We start from the raw sequence: 24683 nt of genomic DNA, 5'->3' as shown, positions 1-24683 counted from the left end.
GTTCCCATAACATGACTCTCGCTGTACCCCAGAGCTGCTACTGCTTTATCATCACTTGTTCTTGTAAGATCTGCTCCAGACCATCTTCAATTGTTACATTCTCCAGAGGATTCTCCGATTCATCCCATGCCCCCACTTCACTTCTTAAAATATTACAGATACAGCACAGAGTAAAGTAACAAAAACTCTGTAGGGATATGGAAGGTAGGAAGAATGGGAGAGCCTAAGGGAGGGAGTCCATTTATGAAGATGACATGGGAAATGTGGAGAACATATCATGGCTCCCTGCTAGAGAATAAGAATGCTCTAGATTATCCCTGATTAGGAATAATCCAACATTTCCCCCCTGGTATGGGAGCAGAAGGGACTGTGTTATCCAGGGCAACTGATGCAGCAAAGTAAGATTCTCACCTTTAAAGGTGTTGTTAGTCAACCAACTAACTGAGCTGAAACTGTACTTAATAAATGAGAGGCAATGGTTAGGCAAAGTTTTTCCTGCCATCTTTTTCAAGATAGAACACTATTGACCAGCAGAAGAAAGGGGGTGTTGATGCCCCTGTATAAATCATTGGTGAGGCCCCACCTAGAGTATTGTGTTCAGTTTTGGAGGCCGTATCTTGCTAAGAATGTAAAAAGAATTGAAGCGGTGCAAAGAAAAGCTACGAGAATGGTATGGGATTTGCATTACAAGACGTATGAGGAGAGACTTGCTGACCTGAACATGTATACCTTGGAGGAAAGGAGAAACAGGGGTGATATGATACAGACGTTCAAATATTTGACAGGTATTAATCCACAAATGAACCTTTTCCGTAGATGGGAAGGATGTAGAACGAGAGGACATGAACTGAGATTGAAGGGGGGCAGACTCAAGAAAAATGTCAGGAAGTATTTTTTCACGGAGAGAGTAGTGGATGCTTGGAATGCCCTCCCGTGGGAGGTGGTGGAAATGAAAACGGTAACGGAATTCAAACATGCATGGGATAAACATAAAGGAATCCTTTTCAGAAGGAATGGATCCTAAGGAGCTTAGCCGAGATTGGGTGGCAGAGCCGGTGGCGGGGATGGTGCTGGGCAGACTTATACAGTCTGTGCCAGAGCCGGTGGTGGGAGGCAGGACTGGTGGTTGGTAGGTGGGGATGGTGCTAAGCAGACTTATACGGTCTCTGCCAGAACCGGTGGTGGGAGGCGGGGATAGTGGTTGGGAGGCGGGGATAGTGCTGGGCGGACTTATACGGTCTGCGCCCTGAAAAGGACAGGTACAAATCAAGGTAAGGTATACACAAAAAGTAGCACATATGAGTTTATCTTGTTGGGCAGACTGGATGGACCGTGCAGGTCTTTTTCTGCCATCATCTACTATGTTATTAAAATCAGACCATATTCGATCTGCTTTAATTCCACTCTCTTGCTTTACAGGCATATCTTGCATCCCCACAGAATAATCAAAACCTGAATTCAGTAGTGCGGATCTAATATTTTCAACCTTACTTCTAAAATAATTAGCCAACTCTTCCGTAGAAGGTTGTAATTCCTCAACTAATGATGAATTTGTCAAAGACCTAACATTTTTAAATAAAATCTTTAGACCCAGTTGTCCCGCTCCCATTAATTTGAGATAATAAACTTTCTCTGTCTCTACAGCAGCAGATTTATAATTTGAAATAAGTGGGCAAAAGAAAGAAAGACAGGGAGCATTTCAAAATGTTAAATTCCCTGATTAAAGAAAGAACCAGACACAAAATAGCCTGAAAATGCCTTATATCTCTTTCCCAAAGTAAGATGAATGGCTGATAATGTATGAAAGGTCTCTCTATCTCCACCCCATCTCATGGAAAATGGCTTCAAATTACTATATAGGTGAGACATCTACAAAAGATGCAATGTAATACTGATGAGAGGCACAAAAGAGAGTGTGGGAATACAGTGGGCCTATCGGAAAGAGTCTTGGAAGATAAAGACATGAGAAAAGAAATGTTTGGGGGGAGGGGTGGAGATACACCCAAATCTTTTGAACCAACCCATGATGGCGATTAGGCTGGCAGAGGGTGAACTGGTGGGGTTTGCTGTACAGCTGCCAAATAACAATTCTTTGAGAACTATAACAGGACAGATTATAGAATGCAAACAGGTTAACATAGTAGATGAGGGCAGAAAAAGACCTACAAACTCTGCGCAACCATAAAGGGGAAATCTTCGATAAACATGTGGCCACCCTTCACCAAGTGGTATGGAGCTAGAACAGCATATGAGCGAGGGGTGAGGAATAAGAGGGAGGGGTAGTTGGTTTTGTAAAAGGTTCAGAGTCTGAAGTTGAACAAATTAAGGAAATGGTGTGATAAGTTGAACCAATACAAATGGTACAAACAGAAGCGTCTGCCCTCACAAGTGTTGCCCCTACACAATTCTTTTGCTCCATTACAGTACTGTGATGCCCCTGAAAATAGAACTGAGGCGGAACAAAAAGCAATGAAGGTGCCCAAAGAGAAAAGTCACCCCCATAGCACTAATATTGAAACTCATACCAGGAAACTGTTGCTACTAGGGGATCCCATCATCAGAGGCATTAACTTTGAAACACAGTTCAAGGGGTCATGCAAAGTGAAATGCCTTCCAGGCTCCTCAGCTACCAGGAGTACCAAGCAAATAATCTCTATAATCAGAGAAGAAACTAAGGAGTCAAACACTGATGTTGTTATCCACCTGGGAACAAATGACTTGTCCAGTAATACCCCACTTGCAGTACAAAGAGCTTTTAGGGAGTTGGGGGAGAGGTTAAAACCTTTGGTACAAACAGCAGCTTTTTAAGTACTACCTATCTTTGGAAAGGGAGAGGAAAGATTGCAAAGTACTGAGAATTTCAATAGCTGGCTCACAGCCTGGTGTCACAAAGAAGGATTTAGGTACATAGGAGGATGGGGCAATACATGGAAAAACAAAAGACTATACTGTAACGATGGGCTACATCTCACTGTGGCAGGAAAAAAAGTCCTTGGGGAGAAATTTAGACAATATGCTCGTAGGCATTTAAACTAGATGGTGGGGGTGGCAAATGGAGTCAGGTCACTTCAAGTGATCACCCTCAGCTAAAGCTCAAGACAAGATGTGACAGTAGAAAAGAAAGCAATGAAAACAACAGTCTTAGCAAATCACTTCTTATCAACACATCAGAAAGTGAGACTAAACAAAAAACTAAACAGAAGACAAAAATGCCACTTGCATGTAGATGGAAAGCGATGACCACAAATGCTCGCAGTCTAAGCAACAAAGTTCATGACCTGCAAGCCCTGATGTTACAGGCAGACTTAGACGTTGTTGCAATCACGGAGACATGGCTCAATGATTCCCATGACTGAGACGCAAACATACCAGACTATAGTCTATTTAGGAAGGATAGCGATGGTCGTAAAGGTGGAGGAGTGGCTCTGTATGTGATAAATGATATCGCAGCGACTGAAATGACAGGGGCCTGGGGAAAGGAAGAAGCGATATGGATCAACTTAAAAAGAGGTGATGGAACCTCTGTCCACATGGGTGTTGTCTACAGACCTCCGACACAAACGGAGGAACTAGATAAAGATCTGGTCACAGATATCCATAAATTGGGAAAGAAAAGTGAGGTGCTGTTGCTGGGAGATTTCAATCTGACAGATGTGGATTGGAAAGTTCCATCTATGGAATCAGAAAGAAGTAGAGAGATCGTGGATGCTTTTCAAAGTGCTCTACTCAGACAAATGGTGATGGAACCCACGAGAGAGGGAGCGACGCTGGATCTGGTGCTCACAAATGAGGATAGTGTGTCAAATGTCCGAGTGGGTGCCCACCTGGGCAGCAGTGACCATCAAACACTTTGGTTTGATGTAACAGCTGAAGTTGGGGGCAGCCACTCAAAACTTAAAGTGCTGGATTTCAAGCGTGCTGACTTTAGTAAAATGGGGGAATACCTGAGGAAGGAGCTGATGGGCTGGGGGAACATACAAGAAGTGGAAGGGCAGTGGTCCAAGCTGAAAGAAGCTATAAATATGGCCACAAACCATTATGTAAAGAGAGTAAATAAAAGAAAAAGGAAACTGATATGGTTCTCCAAGCAAGTGGCCGAGAAAATAAAGGCCAAAGAGTTGGCATTCCTGAAATACAGAAAAACTCAAGAAGAGGAACACGGAGAGGAATACCGGATAAAACTGAAAGAAGCCAAGACAGAGATACGTCTGGCGAAAGCGCAAGCGGAAGAAAAAAATGGCTAGAAATGTAAGGAGGGGTGACAAAAATTTCTTCAGGTATATTAGTGAAAGAAGGAAGACTAAAAAGGGACTTGTGAGACTGAAACTGGAGTGGAGGAGTGGCCTAGTGGCTAGTGTGGTGGACTTTGGTCCTGGGGAACTGGGTTCAATTCCCACTGCAGCTCCTTGTGACTCTGGGCAAGTCACTTAACCCTCCATTGCCCCTGGTACAAAAATAAAGTACCTGTATATAATATGTAAGCCGCATTGAACCTGCTATGTGTGGGAAAGAGCGGGGTACAAATGTAACAAAACAAAAAAAGCTGTGAACCGCTATGTAGATAATGATGAAGAAAAAGCAAATTTGCTAAATAGATACTTTTGTTCTGTTTTCACAGAATAAAATCCTGGAGAAGGACCGCAATTGATTGGCAAAAGTACATATGAGAACAGAGCGGATATAGCACCATTCACGGAAGCGAGTGTGTATGAACAACTTAAAAATCTAAAGGTGGACAAAGCCATGGGACTGGACGGGATCCACCCCAGGAAATTGAGGGAGCTCAGAGAGGTTCTGGCGGCTCCTCTTAAAGTCTTGTTTAATAAACCCTTGGAGAAAGGAGAGGTTCCGTGGGATTGGAGAAGAGCGGAAGTGGTCCTTCTTCACAAAAGTGGTGATAGGGAAGAAGCTGGAAACTACAGGCTGGTAAGCCTCACTTTGGTTATTGGAAAAGTAATGGAAACGATGCTGAAGGAAAGGATAGTGAATTTCATGGAAGCCAATAGTTGCAAGATCCGAGGCAACATGGTTTTACCAAAGGTAAATCGTGCCAAACGAATCTCACTGAATTCTTTGACTGGGTGACCAGGGAATTGAATCAAGGACGTGCTATGGACGTAATCTACTTAGATTTCAGCAAAGCTTTTGACACGGTTCCCCACAGGAGGCTCTTGAATAAACTTTACAGGCTGAAGATAGGACCCGACGTGGTGAACTGGATTAGGAACTGGTTGACGGACAGACACCAGAGGGTGGTGGCTAATGGAATTTGCTTGGATGAGGGAAAGGTGAGTAGCGGAGTGCCTCAGGGATCGGTGCTGGGGCTGAATCTGTTCAATATATTTGTGAGTGACATTGCCGAAGGGTTAGAAGGTAAAGTTTGCCATTTTGCGGATGATACTAAGATTCGTAACAGAGTGGACACCCAGGAGGGAGTGGAAAACATGAAAAAGGATCGGTGGAAGCTAGAAGAATGGTCTAAGGTTTGGCAATTAAAATTCAATGCAAAGAAATGCAAAGTGATGCAAAGAAAAGCAAAGTGATGCACTTAGGGAGTAGAAATCCATGGGAGACGTATGTGTTAGGCGGTGAGAGTCTGATATGTACAGATGGGGAGAAGGCTCTTCGGGTAATAGTATCTGAGGATCTGAAGGCGACGAAACGGTGTGACAAGGCGGTGGCCATAGGAAGAAGGTTACCAGGCTGTATAGAGAGGTGTGACCAGCGGAACAAAGGAGGTATTGATGCCCCTGTACAAGTCGTTGGTGAGGCCCCACCTGGAATATTGTGTTCAGTTTTGGAGGCCGTTATCTTGCTAAGGATGTAAAAAAAATTGAAGCGGTGGAAAGAAAAGCTACGAGAATGGTATGGGATTTGCGTTACAAAACATATGAGTTAAGAAACAACTAAACCAGGCTAAATCACCCACTACAATAACTGTAACCTATATATGTGCAATATAAACCTTATACACAGTTACACTCAAAAATTATTTATTTTACAATTTCAATTACACAAAACCCGGGGGAGGTGGTGGAGATGAAAATGGTAACAGAATTCAAAAATGCGTGGGACAAACATAAAGGAATCCTGCTCAGCACCGTTGGTGGGAGGTGGGGCTAGTGGTTGGGAGGCGGAGCTAGTACTGGGCAGACTTCCACGGTCTGTGCCCTGAAAAAGGCAGATACAAATCAAGGTCAGGTATAAATATAAAGTAGCACATATGAGTTTATCTTGTTGGGCAGACTGGATGGACCGTACAGGTCTTTTTCTGCCATCACCTACTACGTTACTATGTAATGTAAGGAGGAGGTAGAGGGAAAGCAGAGAAGAGCTGACAGGGGCAGTACGCCAAAAAATGAAGAGTACTCTCTGCCGGGAAAAGGGGGTAGGAGACTTGCAAGAAAGGAAGAGAACTACAGAACCCAGCAGCACTTGCAAGGGAGGGGGGAACATGAGAAACAGCACTCCAACTCCCAGCAGGCAGTAAAGTCAGGAGGTGATTGGGAGATGGAGGATAATCAAGGGGAGGAGCAGCACCTGGGAGAGAGGGTGGGGGAAGACTCCATGGAGTGGGAGGAGATTGAGCTAGATGAGAACAGTGAAAATGTCATGAAGGAGGCAGAGCAGGAGCAGATGGAGTTCTTCTGCTCAGGACAAAGGTTAATTACCTGAAGAAGGTCAGTCTGGACATTTTTGTGGGAGGTTGTCAGAGTGTTGGTGTCTGACAAGCGAGGGTGGCGAAAATGCCTCTATCTCCTAGGCAGTAGGAGAAAGGGAGTAGAGGAATTGACTGATTCAAAGGGTTATTTCAAGTTGTTGTTGAGTTCCAAGACTGATCTGTTCTGGACTGTTGGGGATTGTTGGGTGGGGGAGAAGGGAAGCCAGGTGCACAGAGGCCAGCAGCTATAGTACAGTGGACCTACTGTTTTCCCGCTGGTAGTGCTCTGGAATAAAGTACTCTGCTGAGTAAATAGTACTGTAAATTACTCTTTGCCAGTGAGCAGGAGCAGTTCCGCTTAGCAGATGGATTAGCCCCAATTGTGTGGGTGAAGAAGGACAGCCCAGAGAGGTGCTAAGTTGCGCACAGAACACATGGAGAGGTGTTGAGTGGAGAGCGGACAGCACGGAGAGGTGTCGAATCGAGAGCAGACAGCACGGAGGGGTGCTTGCTGACAGTAATAATAATAATAAAATTACACTCTGTAGGTGATGGGAAGGATTCAGACTAGGGCTTTACTGGCTTCAGTGGAAGGTCAAATATGGGTCGGTAATAAACTGAAACACTCAGAGTCTGTCAAACTATTTCAGGCTCCAGACAAAGAAGAAGTGACTCAGGTCTGCACTGCACAATGATGACACTGGTGAGGTACCTTACTGCTGAAAATCACTCCATTTTTTTCCAAATAAATGCAGAAATTGTAACAGGATCCATTTCCAGGACAAACTGAGGCCTTTATGGTGCCGGGACACCCAGCAACCATCCTGCTGGCTGTTTCTTACCCCTCACTATGCAGAACTTCCATAACTTTGGATTTGAGCTGACGATGGATTTGTTCAATCTTCCGGTACATCTCAGACCCTGCAAATGCACCCTTTCCTTCACTAGGAAAAATAAAATCATGTCAGAAGTCAGAATTATAGAGTAAAACATGACACCCCCAGCCTACATCCATCAGGGTGCTTACACCTTACAGACCGAACATGACCCCCAGCCCACACCATACAGACTGAACACGACCCGCAGCTCACACCATACAGAGACTGAACACGACCCCCAGCCCACACCCGACCATCAGAGTGCCCACACCATACAGACTGAACACAGATCTTAGCTGTTACATGCTCACACAGGAAAAAGTGGAACTCAGTGTAAAACAATGAGCAGTGCCAGCTGGCAAGCACCGGGTTTCTGTCACCCGTGTCAGTTTCTCTTTGTCTAATGGTGCCTGCACACAGTTCTCGTCCTCCACAGCCAGACAGCAATCCACGTGCAATCGACTGCACTCACCCCAGCAAATAACTATCTTATCATAATGGAGGGAAGTGGAAGGGTGGCTAGAAGCAAGGGACTGAGAACCAGGAAGTCAGAGTTCAAATCCCACTGCTCCTTGTGATCCTGGGCCAGGTATAAGCAGGACCAAAAGCCTTCTAGGGCAGACAGTGACCTGTAACTAAACAGGCCTTGAGCGCTGGTTTACAAAGACAAGTCAAAGTCCAAAATTGAAAAAATATGCAAGGGAGAGAATATCCAGGGATTGGGAACACCCAATCCACCCACCAATCATGTTAAAATTATGTACCCAAAACTGGAGCAAATCCAGACGCACTCGCTTCCATTATGATAAACAGGTAAAAGTCTGCACTCTCGCTTCACTCCCCTCCCATCCTCCCCTTCAAACAGGCAACTGCACAGTCTCCTGCACTTTCTCTCACTCTGAAGTTGCTCAGGATGGATTAAGCAGATCCCTGAAACAGCTGAACATCACCTTTGAAGTCTGCCTGTGAATGATCAATACTGAGTCTGTATCATGAAGGAGATAGGCTTGATGCCAGCTCTGCTGAGTTTCCTCTTAGCCCCTCCTGTACACACCTTTGCAAGCCCCTCCCCTCCTCAGACCAAGAATCATGAAATGCATACCAGGAGTTTCCTTCTATATCGATACTGTTAAAGCCCAGGGTCAACAGGATGTTCTTTTTAGCTTCTTCACTGTAGCCACCTGAAGCAAAAGATCAGACGTGTTAAAGAACCAGAAGGTGTTGGGCTTTCAGGGGCTGTTTGTCACTACACCTGTTTCCCTCAGCAATATACCTGGTATTAAACGTTCTCTAATCAAACACTGAAAAGCAAAAGCCCAGCACTTACCATTCACCAGGGTCTGCAGAGAGACAGCCAGTGAGGGAATCCCCACAGGGAGCAGCTCACACAGGGCAGAGTAATGATCATACCTAAAATGAAAGAGAGGGATCACTTCGTGCCCAGCAGGAAGGATGCGTCCACACAGCTGGTCAAAAATGAGCCCTTTTACATCATTATTTTATTTATTGGGATTTATTAACCACCTTTATGAAGAGACTCACTCAGGAGCACAAACTCTCTGGGTACGGTACCTTTACCACGAAGCACAGGGACATTAAATAAACAGGTTGCCTCACAGTGTGCAAACAGATGTGCCAGTTCAGCAGAACGGGTTACCAAGGCTACCAGAGATCTCCGACTAGACAGTTTCTGCAGGATCTCACCAGCTCAGAAGCAAATAGGAGACAAGAGGCTGACTGAAACCAGAATTCTCAGTTTAAATCGAATCAGAAGCTGAAATTTGATGTTTGGTTTCACTCAATAATGAAGCTCAAAAATGGCACCTCCTTCACCCCCCCCCCCCAACCTGCAAGAAACAGCGGGTCCTCCTGGGCTGCCAACACTACCCCCCCCCCATGCAGAGACCGGGTGAAGTCGCTGAGGGGGGGGGCACTATCCACCGCTCCACCCTCGTGGAGACTTGGCACGGACAGGCCAGGCTGGGCCCCTCACCTGCCCCCCCCCCCCCCCAGGGCCATGCCAATGCAGTAAGCGGGGTAAGCAAGGCAGGGGGCGCCTGCCTTTGAGGGGCGCCGCTGCCCTGCCCTTCCACTCACTTGCAAAATCTTTTACCTGAAGTTGCGATAGAAGTGAAAGCAAGGCAGCAGTATTCACTGAGGCAGGCAGGCAGGCTGGCTCTTCAAGTTATTTGAGAAAATGCAACCAGATTGCTATATATGCTTTGGTTTGGGGATAACTCCTCACTCAGGGTGAGCTTCAGAGCTTGCACAGCATTCCAATTAAAGAGAACCTGAAATTTTAAAAGTGCTAAAATTAAGTTTTAAAAGTATTTGCATTAAATCTAATTGCAGAATTCAGGTGCTGGGAGTCTGTACTTGGTTGTCATATGCTCAGATTTGTTTAAATCATATGCAAATTAGTCCGTTTTTGGGAGGTTCTCATTTGCATATTTATGGATAAAAAATGATGGAATGTTTACAGCCTTAATGTTAGGTCATGGCTGTGATCAAAAGTGTGGAGTTTGATCCAAAAACGAAGGGTTTATCTAGTGTTTTTCACTAAAAATTCCCATGAGTGTCTGTATGTTAATCTGCATTCAAATAGAGCTCTCTGATTGGATGATCAGCTTCTGTTAGAAATCTGCCGGGAAGGGAACAGAGTGAGACAGCAACTGACCATCGGTTTGGCCAAGAGAGACATGCAGCTGTGAGTTCCTGTGTGTGTTGACTGAAATTATAAAAGAGTGCCTGATTATGTGGTAAATGAGAAAATATGAGTGAAAAGAGGTTGGTGGAGATTGAAGTTTGAGGTTTCTCTAGTGAGAAAAGGATCTGAATATTTCAGGATTACTTGAAGTTTATGAAGAATAGAAAAGGGTGAATTTCAGTTTAAGAGTGTTTAAATCCTATAAGCTATATAAAGGCTAGGTAGATTTAAGTGACTGTAAGCAAGGAAAGCTTAATATTTGATCTGAAATAAATATTTGATTGAGATAGTTGATCAGAGATAAATGTTTGATCTGAATTATATCCTTTGATCTGAATTATATCCTTTGGTGCAAAGGAGATTAGAAAAAGAATCTTTGGAAACTAAGAGGACTTTGCTCACATTTTGAATTAGCATTCCTATTTTGAGTTGGAAATCTTTGAAGTGTTATGAAAATACATTTTGCTTTAATGAAATTGCTAAACTTTAGAGTCAGAGACTTATCAATGAGGGATACATACAGTGCTATTTTTTCCTGAGGTCTAGCTTACTTGCCTGCTCCCTTCTGTTCCTTCTCTGCTAGATGGAGGGGGGGGGGGGCACAAACTGATAGTCTGCAGGGGGGCACCAGAGACCCTAGGCACGGCCCTGGCCCCCCCCAACCCGGAGGAGAGCGGGTGCTGTCGAGCCAGCCCCCCACCCAAAGGCCCTCTCCAGACCTACTTTTAACTTCTCTGGTGGCCTAGTAGCCTCTTTGGGATTGCTCCTGTCCCCGCTGGTTCCTTCATCAAAATGGCTGCCGAGAGTTCCTGCAATTGGGATAGCTCCTGCCTCAAAGAGGCCACCAGGGAACTTAAAAGTAGGCTTGGGGAGGGCCTTTGGTGGGTGGGGGGCTGGCTCGGCGGTACCCATTCTCCTCTGGTGGAGGGTCAGCCCAAGTCTCGTTGGGTGGGGGGTGGGCAGAAGAACTTTCGGTTTCAACCAAAAATGAACTTGCCATTTTCTGCTGAAACCTGAAACCCAAACCCAAAATTCAGTCGGCCTCTAGAGACAACAAGGAAAGATGAGAGGAAGAACCACTGTGTACAGCCTTCTACAGGACAGACAACTGGCTCTGTTCCACCATATGCCGACAAATGCACAAGGTGAGCAGAACAGGCCAAATGAAAATTGAAGACCAGAATTTTTAAATCGCTTCTGAGATCCTCTTCACACCTGGAAGCAGCCACGTACCACACTGACATGCATGGAGATGAAATGTGCTCTCAGGGTGTGTGACATGCTCATGGTACCCTTTAGTTCGGTCCTCAAAAAGAGAGACGTGCCCTTGCAGTCTGCACTAGAGATGAGCCAAGCTCTTACAGAAGAGACATGTCCCCCGGTGCTCTTGCGACTTGTACTTGAGATGGGACACTCTCAGCCCACTCAGATTAGATAAATGCTAAATTCTGATAATTGATTAGTCTCATTCACTAGAGAACAATCACATACCAAGAGAATGTCTGGCCTCAGTCCATATCTCAAGGGCTCATTTCACATTCAGTAAAGACCTACAAGAGTACATCGTCTCTGTACTACAGATGTAAGAATGGCCAAGATGGGTTGGACCAGTGGTCCCCCTAGCCCAGTATCATGTCAGACTGTGGCCCAAGAATTATTGGTAAGCCAGAAATCAAAGTGTAAGAATACTCCCAAGATAGATCATCATGTATGTATTTATTATGTCAATTGTATCCTACATTATCCCAAACAGAATTGAGGTTCAATGCAGCTTACGATTGAATTATAAGCAGGTATTCATGGAAGGTCACTTTAAAAAAATTATAAAACAAACCTCACTAAGGCTTGGAAAGCTTATTCTAGACTGATACTATAGAGCATAAAATGTATTCAGGTTAGTAAGAGGGCTCTTTACTCCTTGTCTTTCTAAAACAGAAATTAATGTACAATCATCTGCTGATGCATTGTCATTGTTTTCCAAAGACAAGGTGGAAAAAATTCAAACTGAATTTTCGTTACTGAAACTCACCGTTGCTCGACCAATGGTTGAGCAAGAAGATGCAGGTCTGGAAGCAAGAGCAGACAGGACTTGGTCTTCTTTTGCTCACGCTACCCCTCACACTGTCACAAAAAAAGCCAGCAGGAAAGTGGAGGAACACAAAAGTCCCTACGTGAGCAAAATGAATCAGTTCTTGAGCTTTTGCTACAGTGAACCATCTTTTATAGTAGTAAAGGTGAGTGAGATTGGCATCACCGGAGTTACCTTGAACTGGTTCCAAGAATTTCTTTCTAATAGAAGATAGTGTCCTTTAAAAATGGGGTCAAACCTTTCAGTTGGCGTTCTGCGTGTGGGGTCTTTCTCAAGGCTCCTCGTGGTCCCCTAGTCTGTTGAATCTATATATGAGCAATAACTCTAGGTGAATTGTTTAAGGACTCCGATGGACAATTATATACTTATGAAGGTGACATTTTTACTTTCCACTCTTACGCTATAAGTTGCTAAGAAGCATTCAGGGGAGTGGGTGACTAACAAATACGGTGAATGGAATGTAGCAACCAGCCCCCCACCCCCCCTCCTATTCATGCCCTTTTCCTCTTGGAAGACCTTTCTTGAACATTTCTATCCTGCCTGTTGTAACCATATCAATGGTGCCTGTGATCATCTGTTGACGTCTTTTTAGATACATGAGGTCCACCAGCTCACTGCTATCATGTGTCTCATTACAATCTTGAAGAATTCTAGTAGGCTTGTGAGGCATGACTTGCCTTTTTGAAATCCAAGCTTGCTAGCCCTAATTCTATCCAGGGGCGTAGCCAGGCACCCAATTTTGGGTGGGCCTGGGCCCAAGATGGGTGGGCAGAAGAACTCTGCCCTGTCCCACAAGTGATTGGTCTCTCCCTCTCTTGTCTGCATGCCATATGGTCTCTCAAACATCCCCCCTCCCTCGCATACCTTTTAAACAGCAGATTTTCACCGGCAGCGAGCAGCAATTAATACACACTGCTCAAGTTGGCCCCACAGCCTTCCCTCTGATAGAACTTCCTGTTTCCGCACAGACGGGAATACATCAGAGGGAAGGCTGGTATGCAGGAGGAACAGATGTTGGGAGTTTTTGGCTGGTGGGGCTTGGAGATCCCTGTCAGCCACATCATAGGTGTGCTGCTACTGGGCGGGCCTGAGCCCAAAGTGGGTGTGCCCAGGCCCACCCTTGGCTATGCCACTGATTCTATCACTTCCTTTTGTGTGCTTGAATGATTTTACTCTTCATGACGCTCTCTCATCTAGCACTCTATTCAGCTCAGACTTATGGGTGTACAGTTTTCCCTTGTAGTCTCCTGCCCCAAACATTGGAATTCCAGCAGAATTGTAGCACAGACAGGTGGTATAACAAATGCATTTCTGTCACGAAATGCCTAGCCACCTGCTACTGCTGGCTAAACTTGAGAAATACACTTCAATAAATAATTAATACAGTTTTGCAGGTTTAAAAACCCACTGTTTTGTCACAATTACCTATTACCCACCCATTATAAATTGGTGTATGTTTGTCTGCAATTTCTAGTTTTAGCCCTTTCAGACCTCCGAGACAGAGATTTGTTACTGGTCATTAACCTTCTCCCTCCACAGTGATGTCTTAGCACCTCAGAGACATCACTCCCAATGAAGGCCTCTTGTTTGGGGATCACCCCAACATCCTCTCCAATGAAAACTAATGCAAAGAAATTGTTCAACTTATCTTTCTTAATCCCCCTAACCCCCTTGCTTACAGCCCCTTCCCTTTACCGAGCTATAATGGTATAGGTAGTTCTACAATTTAAACTGCACTGGGATTTGTAGTATGGAGTGTTGCTGTGATTTGGGTTTCTGCCAGGTACTTGTGACCTGGCTTGGCCACGGTTTGGAAAAACAGGATGCCGGGCTGGATGGACCATTGGTCTGACCCAGTGTGGCTATTCTTACGTTCTTATGTTTCTTCACTGACCTGATGAAGACAGATGCCACTTGAAAGCTCGTCACAAATGGCCTGAGTTAGTCTAAAGGTCTCACCTACATCTTTCTGGGTGACTCTTACTTCTCCACCCATAAAACTAATGAGCATACATTGTCGCCAATGCAGACTCGATTCCAGTCCAAACACTTCCTGGAAGCCTCTTGTTTCTTCCCATCCTCCTGTGCCACCTCTTACCTCTGCCAGCCGGTGATCGTTATGCCTTGGAAGCGGATGCCTGGGTACTTAGACATGGCCTTCATCACCTGCAGCCAGCACAGGTGGTTCTTCAGGTGGTGACCGATGGGAGTCCAGATCTGTGCCACTCCTGTAGTACCCTTAAAGGCGCTCGCAAACCAGACAGTTTTAAATCCACTTAGTTCATACTTGGAAATAAATTTTTCTGGAGGAAACAAAAGTCAGCACAGGTGCTCACTTAACATGTAGCATCCCAGATTTAACAAATCTACGTGCACTTTCTAACGAGCATGAAAGGATACTCTGTGGTAATGTTGCAAACATTTAAGGTCTAAATCCTGAAAATTCCTGTAAGGATCATCGAATCACTAAAAACATTAAAATACTAACTAGACTCAGGTTCCAGTGTAGCTAAGTGGTGTCCACAATGGTTAAGCGGTCAATCAAGAGAAGGTAAAAAAAAAAAAAGTACACCGACAAGACAATGCAAGAAATGAAGCAGACGTCGACCTCCAGAAACAAGACAATGAAAAGTTCTTTATAGAAAAGACCCAACACGGGTCAGCGTGAGCTTCATTTCTGACAATGGTTGTGTTATCACTGTCATATGCTCAAAGTCTGATGCAAACGTCTTACTGGAGAACCTCAATGTATTGAGACTTAGAAGAGTATGAGAAAAGGAAACCTCTAGAAGCCAAACATCTGTACCTTGTGCACATCAGCCCTCTCAGCATTACAGTTCCAGCTGCAGTCTAATGCCAAAGTTGACATCAGATTGCTCAGAGATACACGTTTATTATTAAGTTTTCACTTTAGTACATCCCATAACGAGATAAAGAAAAACAAGAAAATCATGTTTATTTATTACATTTGTACCTCGCGCTTTCACATTGCAGGCTCAATGCGACTTACATAGTAAATTACAATTAATTTTCAAGCCCACATTATGGAGAAACAGAAGATATAAGTCACCTCTTGCTAAAAGAAAAATGAGGGGAAACCTATCCCCCCCCCCCCCCAACCAAATAACTACCTGCAGGGATACAGAGCTTTAAAAACGGCTGACAGATCATTTGTTTAGCCAGGTCTTGGACACAGAATAACGATCTCTTTATAGATACCTGTGGTCAAAGCAGTGGCGTACCAAGGGGGGGGGGGGGCGGTGGGGGCGGTCCGCCCCGGGTGCACACCGCGGCATGAGCCTGTCAGCTGAGTTCGCTGACTTCGCTAACTTCGCTGTAGCTCCCTCTGCCCCGGAACAGGTTACTTCCTGTTCCGGCCGGGGCAGAGGGAGCTGCAGCGAAGTTAGCGAACTCAGCTGACAGGCGCGCCGCAGCACCCCCCCCCCCCCAAGCGGCGTGCACCCGGGGGGGGGGGGGGGGCGCATCGGCGATCCGCCCCGGGTGTCATGCCGGCTAGGATCGCCACTGGGTCAAAGAGAGATGACCACACCCTGTGATGCGCTGGAGCTGGCTTGCACCGGCTCACCAGAGCTGTTTGTTATTCTTTAAAGAATTTGGAGAGCCGGTTGTTAAACTTTAACAACCAGCTCCCAAGATTTGGGCTGGGGTGACTCAGGTCCCCTCCTGGCGGCGTTGGTATCCAGCTGCCCTTTGGCTTGGGTATCTCACTTGCTTTCCTTCTCTCCGACTCTCGCAGTGGCAAAACAAAAAACAGCATGAAACCGTGCACAGGGCCATAGCCAGCTCCCTTCCTCCTCCTTCTCCAAAACAGGAAATTACATCCTGAGGAGAGGACAAGGAAGGAAGCCGGGAGTGGCGCGTGCAGGACTACGGCCCCGCGATTGGTTTCATGCTGTTTTTTTGTTTTGCCCGCCGCAAGTGTGAGTGTCGCAGAGGAGAGTGAGCACAGCTTGTGGTTCCTTCAGGCCGCCGCAGTACCGGCCTGGAAGGAGGAAGGAAGTTGGCAGCAGCACATGTAGGGCTGCAGCCCGAGGAGGTTAGATTGAGATCAGGAGATGCGTGAAGTCAAAAAAGTTGAATCCACTGAGGTTTGTCTCTCTTTCCCCTCCCCCCACGCAGCCGCCATACATTCAAAACAAAGCAAAAGTCCTTTGAACTGCTGCATCCACGTTGTCATTCATTAATGTTGGTAGCATTTTTATTTAATCTCAATTATATTTTCAAACATGCCAGCTTGTGCAGCCATACGGATGTACACAGAGGAAGTATAATAATGGAATAACTTTTTCATAGGTAGAGTAGTAATTTGTTATAAATCATAATTAGTGTGCCATTTGGAGGGGCTGGTTATAGGGACAAATGTGCAGAGATTTTTTTTTCTCCTGGTAAAGGGCCACTAAAACAGACATCATGTTATGACAATCAGGATCTCAACATCTAGAGTTTCTATTTATTTATAACATTTCTATGCCCAGAGAGAGAGCCTGTTAAAAATTTCCCAGCATACCACTGTCCACATCTGTATCCTGTTTAGCGGGTTGCTTTATCTGATTTACATTTGTCTCTGTTTATTGTTTAATTGATTGTAGGCAGAATAGAAATCTAGCAAGAAAATGAATGACATAAAGCAGGTTCTGAGGCCCTTCATGACACCACAACCACTCACCTGTATCCTTCACATTGAAATCAGGAGCATAAATCCAAATAACTGGGGATGTCAGCTCTGCGATTCCAGATTCTGTTGCAGGAAAATAAAAGAGAATAAGGGAAGCAAAGGCTCGCTAATCTGTTGAGATGGTAGGTCTAGTAATGGCATCTGGATGGAAAGGGGCAGGAGGATATTCTGAGTACCAGGAAAGTGGGGGGGGGGGGGGGGGGGGGGGGGGCTGCTTCACCTGTCCCCTGCCCAGGTCACAAAATACCTGGCAGATTCCAGGCTACTTACTCCCAGGGATAAGCAGTGACTTTCCCCAGATCTACCTTAATGGAGTGGAGGAGTGGCCTAGTGGTTAGAGCACTGGTCTTGCAATCCAGAGGTGGCTGGTTCAAATTCTTGTGATCTTGGGCAAAGTCACTTAACCCTCCATTGCCTCAGGTACAAACTTAGATTGTAAGCCCTCCTGGGACAGAGAAATATCCAGAGTACCTGAATGTAACTCAACTTGAGCTACTACTGAAAAAGGTGGGAGCAAAATCTAAATAAATAAATAAATAAAGATTCTAGAATTCTAAAGAACAACAAGATTCCAATTCAGAATTTCAAAGTGTAGCAACATTCCATGTAGAACCCCAAAGAGTAACAAGATTCTTTGGGGTGGAGGAGTGGCCTAGTGGTTAGAGCACCAGAAATCCCACTGCTGCTCCTTGTGATCTTGGGCAAGTCACTTAACCCTCCATTGCCTCAGGTACAAACTCAGATTGTGAGCCCTCCTGGGACAGAGAAATATCCAGAGTACCTGAATGTAACTCACCTTGAGCTACTACTGAAAAAGGTGGGAGCAAAATCTAAATAAATAAATAAATAAAGATTCTAGAATTCTAAAGAACAACAAGATTCCAATTCAGAATTTCAAAGTGTAGCAACATTCCATGTAGAACCCCAAAGAGTAACAAGATTCTTTGGGGTGGAGGAGTGGCCTAGTGGTTAGAGCACTACTGAAAGGTGTGAGCAAATCTAAATCTTAATGGTTTATGGATTTTGCCTCCCACCTTTCCTATCCCTTATTTACTTCTGTGTAGTTCTGGTTTCTATTGTCTACTCAATTTTACACTCCCTACCCCCTTTATTCTTTTCACTGAACTTGTAAAGTGCCTAGATTCTTTTTATTAGATTAGCAGTATATCAAATAAATTTGATCTGTAAACCAAGCTACACATTGCTGCCTTTTTAAAGGTACAGTGTGTTCAGAAGTGGTGATGTTAAGCTTGCTACATAGGCTCTGAGATTTTTTGCAGGATTCAGTGTTACTTCACAAAGTAATTTGGCAGACAAACCTTTATTTGTCTGCTCCTTCATAAGGAGAAGGGGGTGGAAGGAACAGTGTCAGGAGCTCCAGGGACTTCAACTGATTAAGGTCAGCTTCAGAAAGGAGAGAAAGCAGTAGAACCAGAGGAAGGGACAAGATGACTTATTTTATTAATACAGCTTAATAAAGTATTTTATATTTCTTATAAAGTAAAGTTGAGGGATATTTGCCACTGCAGTCATTATTTTCCAGGATACTGTGATGTGTATTGAGAGGTTGACCAGACTCAAGTCTACTATAATGGCAAAGTTTAAGTTATGGGATAATGCAACTTCATTTCAAAATGTGTTTCCAAGGTTTCCATAAGTGGATATGTTGATGCAGGACACACCGTTTACTTAGAAATCCGTTATCAAGTGCATTCTAAGGCATTAGTTAGGAGTATACCAATCACTGCTCACACCTATATGCCTAGTGCCCCCCCCCCCCCCAATGTTAACTCTGGGTCCCCCCAAAATTGTCAGGTCTGGCTATGCCCCTGGGCTGCAGTGGGGAGAAGGGATGTGCTGGGGATGGGGGAGAGGAGAGACTCTGTGCTTCCCGCGTTTCTCTGTTGGCCCTAAATTCTCCCCCTGTCCATGCCACCTGCTTTGCTTTGAACATTTAGATACAGGTAGGTCAGTCATGTCCATAACCCACCTTACTGTTTTGTTTTGGTTTTTTTTACTGTTTTGCTATGAGGGAGGGAGAAGGGTGTAATTCTATGCTATGAGGGCGAGAGGAGTGTGTAAGTTAATGCTATGAGGGCGGGAGGAGGGTGTAATTATATGCTATGAGGGTGAGAAGAGGGTATATTCTATAGAATTCAGTCCTTCTAATAATTCTGGAAACCAGATTTGCACCCCTTTCTTTTGCTCTGGTACCTTTGATGGCTTCCACCTCCAGTTTCCGGAGCATGTCATCCCACATCAAGGTCTGCATCGCTGGATACCGTCTCTTTACAAAAGTCACAACCTCCTTAATGTGTCCAAGATACATTTTCCCTAAATTCCCTTTGTTGCTGTTCATCCAGTTTTTGGAATCTTGTCCTTCTCCTAAGTGGTAAACCTGCATCAAGAAAAGAGACAGAACGGACGCTGAGACTGCCACAGAGTTTTCATCTCCTGCTCCCGCCAGCAACGCCCAGCACAGAATGGGTGCAGCTTCCTTTACAACATGAGAACTATTTGCTGGTAAAAGAAAAAAAAAAAGCAATGATTCAATATCAGACCCTTAAGCTGTCTGCACACTCTTGGACTATAATGCACTATTCCCATCCCTGGACTATACCTCAGACACTGAATTAGGAAGCCTGTTTCAGGGAAATGAAGAGGCACCAGCTCACCTCGTCCGCTCCAATGTGCAGCCAGACAGACTTCTTGTGCTTATCAATCACCTGGGACAGCAAAGCCTTCACCAGTGGGAGTGCTTCAACAGCGTGGGGGTTCAGGCTATTGGGGTACTTCTCAACCTCTCTTAAGTGCTTGAACTTTTCATGCTTCAAGACAAACTAGAAGAAAGAAAGGTAGATGCTAGAAAATGATACAGACCCCTGGGTCTTCCAATCAGAGGTGTAGCCAGCCCTCTGATTACGGAAGGGCTAAACGTATTCCCCCCCTTCCCCCGGCTATGTTAAAAATAAGACATTTGCCAGTGGGATGCCGAAGCCCTGCCATTCATTTAAACAGGTGCAGTGCAGGTTTGGAGGGGGCCTTTGCCCAAATTGGAGGGGCCTAGGTCCCCAAGCCCCCCCCCCCCCCACACTTTGCTTCACCAGTGCTACCCATAACCAGTGTACAGAGCCCAGGGCCTCACACTCGGACTATTACAATACTAGTAAAAAAGCCCCGTTTCTGATGCAAATGAAACGGGGGCTAGCAAGGTTTTCTTCAGAGTGTGCATGTGGGAGTGTGTGTGTCCCTGCCCTCTCTCCCTCCCCCTCCCCCCTCCCAGTCCAGTCCTTCAGAGTTAAGTTTCCTGCTGTTCTGTGTTTTTGTTACAGAGAGAGTGAGGGCATCTCTCTCCCCTCCCCCCCTCTGAGTCTTTCACTGTGTGAGATTTCGTGCTGTGCTGTTTTCCTTCATTCATGGGGAAACCGGATATCTCTGGCGCTTCACACTTCCGGCTGGAGGCTTCATAGAACGTTGGTCTTGCCTTTTATATATATATATAGATATATAGATATATAGATGATTCAGCTAAAATTAGAGAACGTTTGAGGGACGTGGGGAGGGGGGGAAGTAAACCTGCTTGATTACTCTTGAAAGTTTGAAGAATTTGCTTTGTTGTTTGTTCTGTGATGTCATCAATAAAACAGATTGTAACACTCAGTGTCATTTACCTGATCTGTACAAACAAAGGAATGATGAATATCTTTCATGTCTACAATTTTGTTGTTTAAATTGTCTCTGCCTTAAAAAATAGAAAGGTTTTCTTGTTTTCCTTGAGAATTCACCAGTTTGGGACCCTTTTTAGTTTCTTCCTGAGAAACCTAAAATACTTGTTACTACTGTGGACAAGTGGCCAAATTTCTTCTTTAATATATCTGGTGCCGCAGCCCCATCTAAAGTCCCTGCAATCAGAATATGTAGCTATGATGATGAAGTAAACCTTCCACCAACTTGGCAACAAAGCCTTGTGTAAAATTACCTCCATGTGCCCAAACGTCTGAACTAAGGGAACCACCTCTAGGTGATTGATCTCTGCCAAGTGCTGGATCTTCTCAATGTCTGCCTCGCTGTGAAAGAGGTAAAATAGTAATTAGTTTTCCGGAAATCACTTTCTGTTCTATCATGCCAGCAGCAAGAAAGCCAAGCCAAGTGCAGGCATAGCCCAGATACTTAGCACTTCCTCCTGAAAAAGGGTCACCAGAGCTGCCATGTTAGCCCAGATCCAGGGATGACATTCTAGGTCAACTCTGGATACCCCCAAGGCATCATGGGAAAAGGGATAGGATCTGATACACCGCCTTTTTGTGGTTACAATCATAGTGGTTTACATATTATATACAGGGGCAATTGAGGGTTTTAGTGACTTGCTCAGAGTCACAAGGAGCTGCAGTGGGGATTGAACCCAGTTCCCCTGGCTACTCCTCCACTCCATACAGCACTGATTTCAATAGACAGAATCGTGGGCCACAAATACCATACTGCTTTGGGATGTAGCTTCAAAACAGGGCTTCCTTCTCCTGGGATTGTGTACCTTGGAAGCTCTGGGTCATTCCATCAGAGAAAAAGCCTCAGCAGGTGGGCATATTGCCAGAAGGTACCATCCTTCTCTTGACATGGAAAGGAGGAATTTTTTGAACCTCACAGCACACAGGGTTTTCCTGCATATGTTCCCTACTTCCCCAAAACACTCTGCTTGAGGAGGGCCTGCAATGCAGAAGAAATCCTAGAACTCACAGCATTCCCAGCTTTCAGGTTCTGGAGGCAAGCAGTCAACTGGGCACACAGAGGAAGAACTGGTCTCAGTGGGAACACTGTGCCCCAAGCAGCAAACTGAGGATTCATGCCATAGACGAGTCCAGAGAATTAGATTGTTATGTTATAACATGTCTTATAGCCCACCAAACACCTTTTCAGTTCGAGGTGAGTTACAAACTACAAAGAAACCAGATCCAGTATATCTGGGAATATCATATCATGTCAAAGCATCTTAACACAAATATTTGCTACCAATGCAATAAATCTAAAAACCCTCTTTGGGAGAATAATAAAGTTTTCAAATTGTTCCTAAATGTCAAATAACGATGACAACGCTGTACAGCTAAAGATAGAGAATTCCATATGGAAACCGCTTGATAATAAAGTGATAATGAAAAATGTCTAATTGATTTTAAGCCAATGGCAGTTGGAAATTGCAACAAGAATTGATTACATCTATTAGATTTGTGTAACAATTAGTTTTGAGGAACAGCCGATAAGGACCAAATTAGAACAAGCAACTGGACAAGTAATCTAAATGTCCCGATTGAAAAATATTTTATTTATTTGTTACATTTGTATCCCACATTTTCCCAGCTATTTGCAGGCTCAATGTGGCTTACATCGTACCGGAGGTGCGTTTGCAGTCTCCGGTGTTTACAAATAGAGGGATGTTGAGATGAGCTAAAGTTCATGTGGGGCAGCCACATAAGGTCGTTGAACAGTGGGAGAGTTGTGTTTTATGCATTTTGAATTCTAGTGTTATTGTGTTGCAGAGACCAGGCATTTGTTGGGTTGGTAGGGTATGCCTTTTTAAAAAGATAAGTTTTTAGTGTTCTCCGGAAGTGTAGGTGGTCGTACGAGGTTTTCATGGCTTTTGGTAATGCATTCCGCAATTGGGTGCTTATGTAGAAAAAGTTGGATGCGTAGGTTGATTTGTATTTGAGTCCTTTGCAGCTTGGGTAGTGCAGGTTTAGGTACGTTTGTGATGATCTGGATGTGTTTCTCGTAGGTAGGTCGATCAAATCTGTCATGTATTCTGGGGCTTCACCGTAGATAATCTTGTGAACCATTGTACAGATCTTGAAAGCAATGCGTTCTTTAATTGGGAGTCAATGTAGCTTTTCGCGGAGGGGTTTTGCGCTATCGTATCGGGTTTTTCCGAAGACAAGTCTGGCTGGTTTGGAGTCTCTTTAAGGTTTGTTCTTTACATCCTGCATAGATTCCATTGCAGTAGTCTAAATGGCTTAGTACCATTGATTGTATCAACGGCCCTAAGCTTTCTAAGTACAATATAGATCTTCTTCAAAGTAGTTGATACATGTTATTGTAATATTAAAGGCTTATCTAAATCAATGGGGGGGGGGAGAAGAACTGTGGTAGAGGATTGGTAGGGCTTAGTACGACTGGGTGTCCGGCTGTGGAGGGTGCATGTAGTGTGGGAAGAGTGATTGGGAGGATGGTTGAGTGTATTTGGGGGGCATATATTATAAAAATGTTGCCAGAGACAGATTTTTTTTTTTGTTACATTTGTACCCCGCGCTTTCCCACTCATGGCAGGCTCTATGCAGCTTACATGGGGCAATGGAGGGTTAAGTGACTTGCCCAGAGTCACAAGGAGCTGCCTGTGCCGGGAATCAAACTCAGTTCCTCAGTTCCCCAGGACCAAAGTCCACCACCCTAACCACTAGGCCACTCCTAGTATGCTAGGGTTTCTACATTTCCTTTGTGCTTGTTCTTGTTTTGGTGCTTTCTTGGGTCTTTGTATTGTTTCCATCAATTACTGTTAAAAAACCAATAAAAAAAAAGATTATCTAATTCAATTTCCAGTATTTTCGACTGTCGCTCTAAAAAAACCACTGCCATCTATTGAAAAACAGGGCACATAACGCTCATCATCGCTTGAACCTATCCTGAATCCTGCCACACAATAACAATTGTCATTAACTATTTTTTTTTCAATTGTATTGAGACAGACATGGTGAAGACACTGCTTGCCCCAAGATTGGTAGGATGGAATGCTGCTCTTACTTGGGTTTCTGCCAGGTACTTGTGACCTGGCTTGGTCACTGTTGGAAGCAGGATACTGGGCTAGATGGACCATTGGTCTGACGCAGTATGGCTTTTCTTATGATCTTCTATGTGTACATTATTTTGCTTATTCATTTATAGGACAATTTTCAAAATTATTTGTCCATATAAAGGAGAGAGTTAAGAGCAGAAACAGGCTTTTATACCTCTAAACAGGGTGGGACCCTGGCTCCGCCGTCCCGACCGCCCCCACTGATTGCTCACAATATCCACCGAGAAGCCCAACAAACGTATACAGCAACAATCATGTCACTGCTCTGCCAAAAGCCACAAAGCCAACAAGGCGGATGCTGCCCAGGATGCCACCAAATGGCATGTAGAGACAGCTGAAGTAAGTGTTACCAACCAACCAAGAAGCAAAGGTGACCAAGGACGCCGTTAGACTCAACCTCTGTCGCCCCTAAAAGGGCTGAAAAGACAAACCAAACATCGGAAGGAAGGAGAATCCTCAAGGAAGTAAAAATGACTCTGATGGCCGCCCAGAAGCCTCAGGGAGGCGAAACACACCATCCCGGCGAAATGCCAGATGGCACGCCAACCAACTTGGAACACAGAAACCAAACAAGGCAGAAAGAGAGGGACGGACTGAACCGAGACCCCAGAGAGGAGGCAACAGAGGAACAGGTCCCAGCACTACCTTGCCCGGAACTCCGCACTCCAGAGCACTGAAGTAAGAGACATCAGAAACACCTTCCGCAATGTGTGAACCAACGCATTGGCCTTCCAAAGAGGGCCAAAAGACGGATGCGTCAGAGTCCGCAGCACAAGGTAGAGAAACCATACTGAATACGAAACCCGAAAGGGGT

The 24683-nt window shown here is 44.8% G+C and overlaps 1 protein-coding gene across 2 annotated transcripts in view; it reads right to left on the bottom strand.

The window, feature by feature from the left end:
• LOC115476065 (hexosaminidase D-like) overlaps positions 1-24683 on the bottom strand; it is a 63046-nt gene that overhangs the window by 2275 nt on the left and 36088 nt on the right. For both annotated transcript variants that reach the window (XM_030212197.1, XM_030212196.1), the window contains exons 6-13: positions 21011-21098; positions 19707-19871; positions 19246-19429; positions 17023-17094; positions 14434-14638; positions 8867-8949; positions 8642-8720; positions 7504-7605 (exon numbers count right to left, since the gene is read on the bottom strand). In XM_030212197.1, the coding sequence (XP_030068057.1) occupies positions 7504-7605; positions 8642-8720; positions 8867-8949; positions 14434-14638; positions 17023-17094; positions 19246-19429; positions 19707-19871; positions 21011-21098 (978 nt within the window). The remainder of the gene's footprint in view (positions 1-7503; positions 7606-8641; positions 8721-8866; positions 8950-14433; positions 14639-17022; positions 17095-19245; positions 19430-19706; positions 19872-21010; positions 21099-24683) is intronic.

Source organism: Microcaecilia unicolor, chromosome 8, assembly GCF_901765095.1.
Source record: "Microcaecilia unicolor chromosome 8, aMicUni1.1, whole genome shotgun sequence".
Lineage (NCBI taxonomy): Eukaryota > Metazoa > Chordata > Amphibia > Gymnophiona > Siphonopidae > Microcaecilia > Microcaecilia unicolor.
This window is presented reverse-complemented; position numbering and strand designations above follow the sequence as displayed.